Genomic DNA, 1,368 nt, shown 5'->3' with positions numbered 1-1,368 from the left:
GTATGCATGTGTATGGAAGCTAGAGGTTAGCACCAGGCATTCCTTTGATCCCTCACAAAGGCAATCAGGGAACCTCAAGATCTATGATTCATCTACTTTATCTATCAAGCTTGCTCCAAGGATCTCTAGCTGCCATCTACTTAGTAATGGGATTTATTCGTGGGCTGCCACACCCACTCCACTTTTACATGAGTGCTGGGGTTCAAATTCCAGTGCTTGTACTTGTGAAGCAAGCAATTTATCCACTGAGCTATCTCTCCAACCTCTTTATAATTCTTTACTTAAAAATAATTATTTCCTTTCCAACTTGGGCCCGGCAGAATGGCTCCTGCAAAGAAGGGTGGCGAGAAGAAGAAGGGCCGTTCTGCCATCAACGAGGTGGTGACCCGAGAATACACCATCAACATTCACAAGCGCATCCATGGAGTGGGCTTCAAGAAGCGTGCTCCTCGGGCACTCAAAGAAATTCGGAAATTTGCCATGAAGGAGATGGGGACTCCAGATGTGCGCATAGACACCAGGCTCAATAAAGCCGTCTGGGCCAAAGGAATAAGGAATGTTCCGTACCACATCCGAGTACGTTTGTCCAGAAAGCGTAATGAGGATGAGGATTCACCAAACAAGCTCTACACACTGGTAACTTACGTGCCTGTTACCACATTCAAAAATCTACAGACGGTCAATGTGGATGAGAACTAACTGCTGAATGTCAAATAAAGTTACAGAACTGCAAAAAAAATTATTATTATTATTATTATTATTATTATTATTATTATTATTATTATTTCAGTTGTTTAGGAATCGGCAGTGCATGGACTTTAGCTTCATCCCCCCAGGCCATTCGCCTTGGAAAATGTAATGTTTTCACCTTTCATGTCCTGAAATCAAAGATTTGATGTTACTGTGTTATCTTCCATGTATCCTTTTATACTATTACCAGCTCCATAAGACTAGGAAAGCCAGTAAATGAATTAGTATGTGCTCCCTCTGCTGGTAAGTGAGTATACCAAAAGCAAAGCAAAAGAATCAATCAAGGTAAATTTTTCATGGCCATGCATCAAGTGCAAAATCAATAAAGCATGAAAGCCTTTTACGAGTGAATTCTCCATCCTCTTCATAGCTAGTAAGTCACATGGACTAGAGTTTGAGTCATAAATTTCACTCAAAAGCACAAAGGGTGCTTTTAGAGGTGCTGATAGCCTTCAGCAGTAGAGTCTTAGAAAGATGTGTGTGGATCATTGAAGGTGGCTTCAAAAAGGCTTGTTGAACTCTAATATCATTCTCTCTTTTTGCTTCATGATGATGAAGTGAAAAGTTTTATTTTCTCATGCCCCAAGAGCTACCTTTTATGGAACAAGAAGGAACCAT

The 1,368-nt window shown here is 40.7% G+C and overlaps 1 protein-coding gene across 1 annotated transcript; it reads left to right on the top strand.

Annotated features, from left to right (window-relative positions):
- Positions 1 to 300: 300 nt before the first annotated feature.
- LOC116897764 (60S ribosomal protein L31-like) lies at positions 301 to 731 on the top strand. Its single transcript, XM_032899195.1, has one exon. The coding sequence runs from the start codon at positions 322 to 324 to the stop codon at positions 697 to 699; it is 378 nt and encodes a 125-aa protein (XP_032755086.1). The 5' UTR covers positions 301 to 321; the 3' UTR covers positions 700 to 731.
- The last annotated feature ends 637 nt before the right edge of the window (positions 732 to 1,368 follow it).

This window comes from Rattus rattus, chromosome 4, assembly GCF_011064425.1.
Source record: "Rattus rattus isolate New Zealand chromosome 4, Rrattus_CSIRO_v1, whole genome shotgun sequence".
In the NCBI taxonomy this organism is placed as follows: domain Eukaryota; kingdom Metazoa; phylum Chordata; class Mammalia; order Rodentia; family Muridae; genus Rattus; species Rattus rattus.
This window is presented reverse-complemented; position numbering and strand designations above follow the sequence as displayed.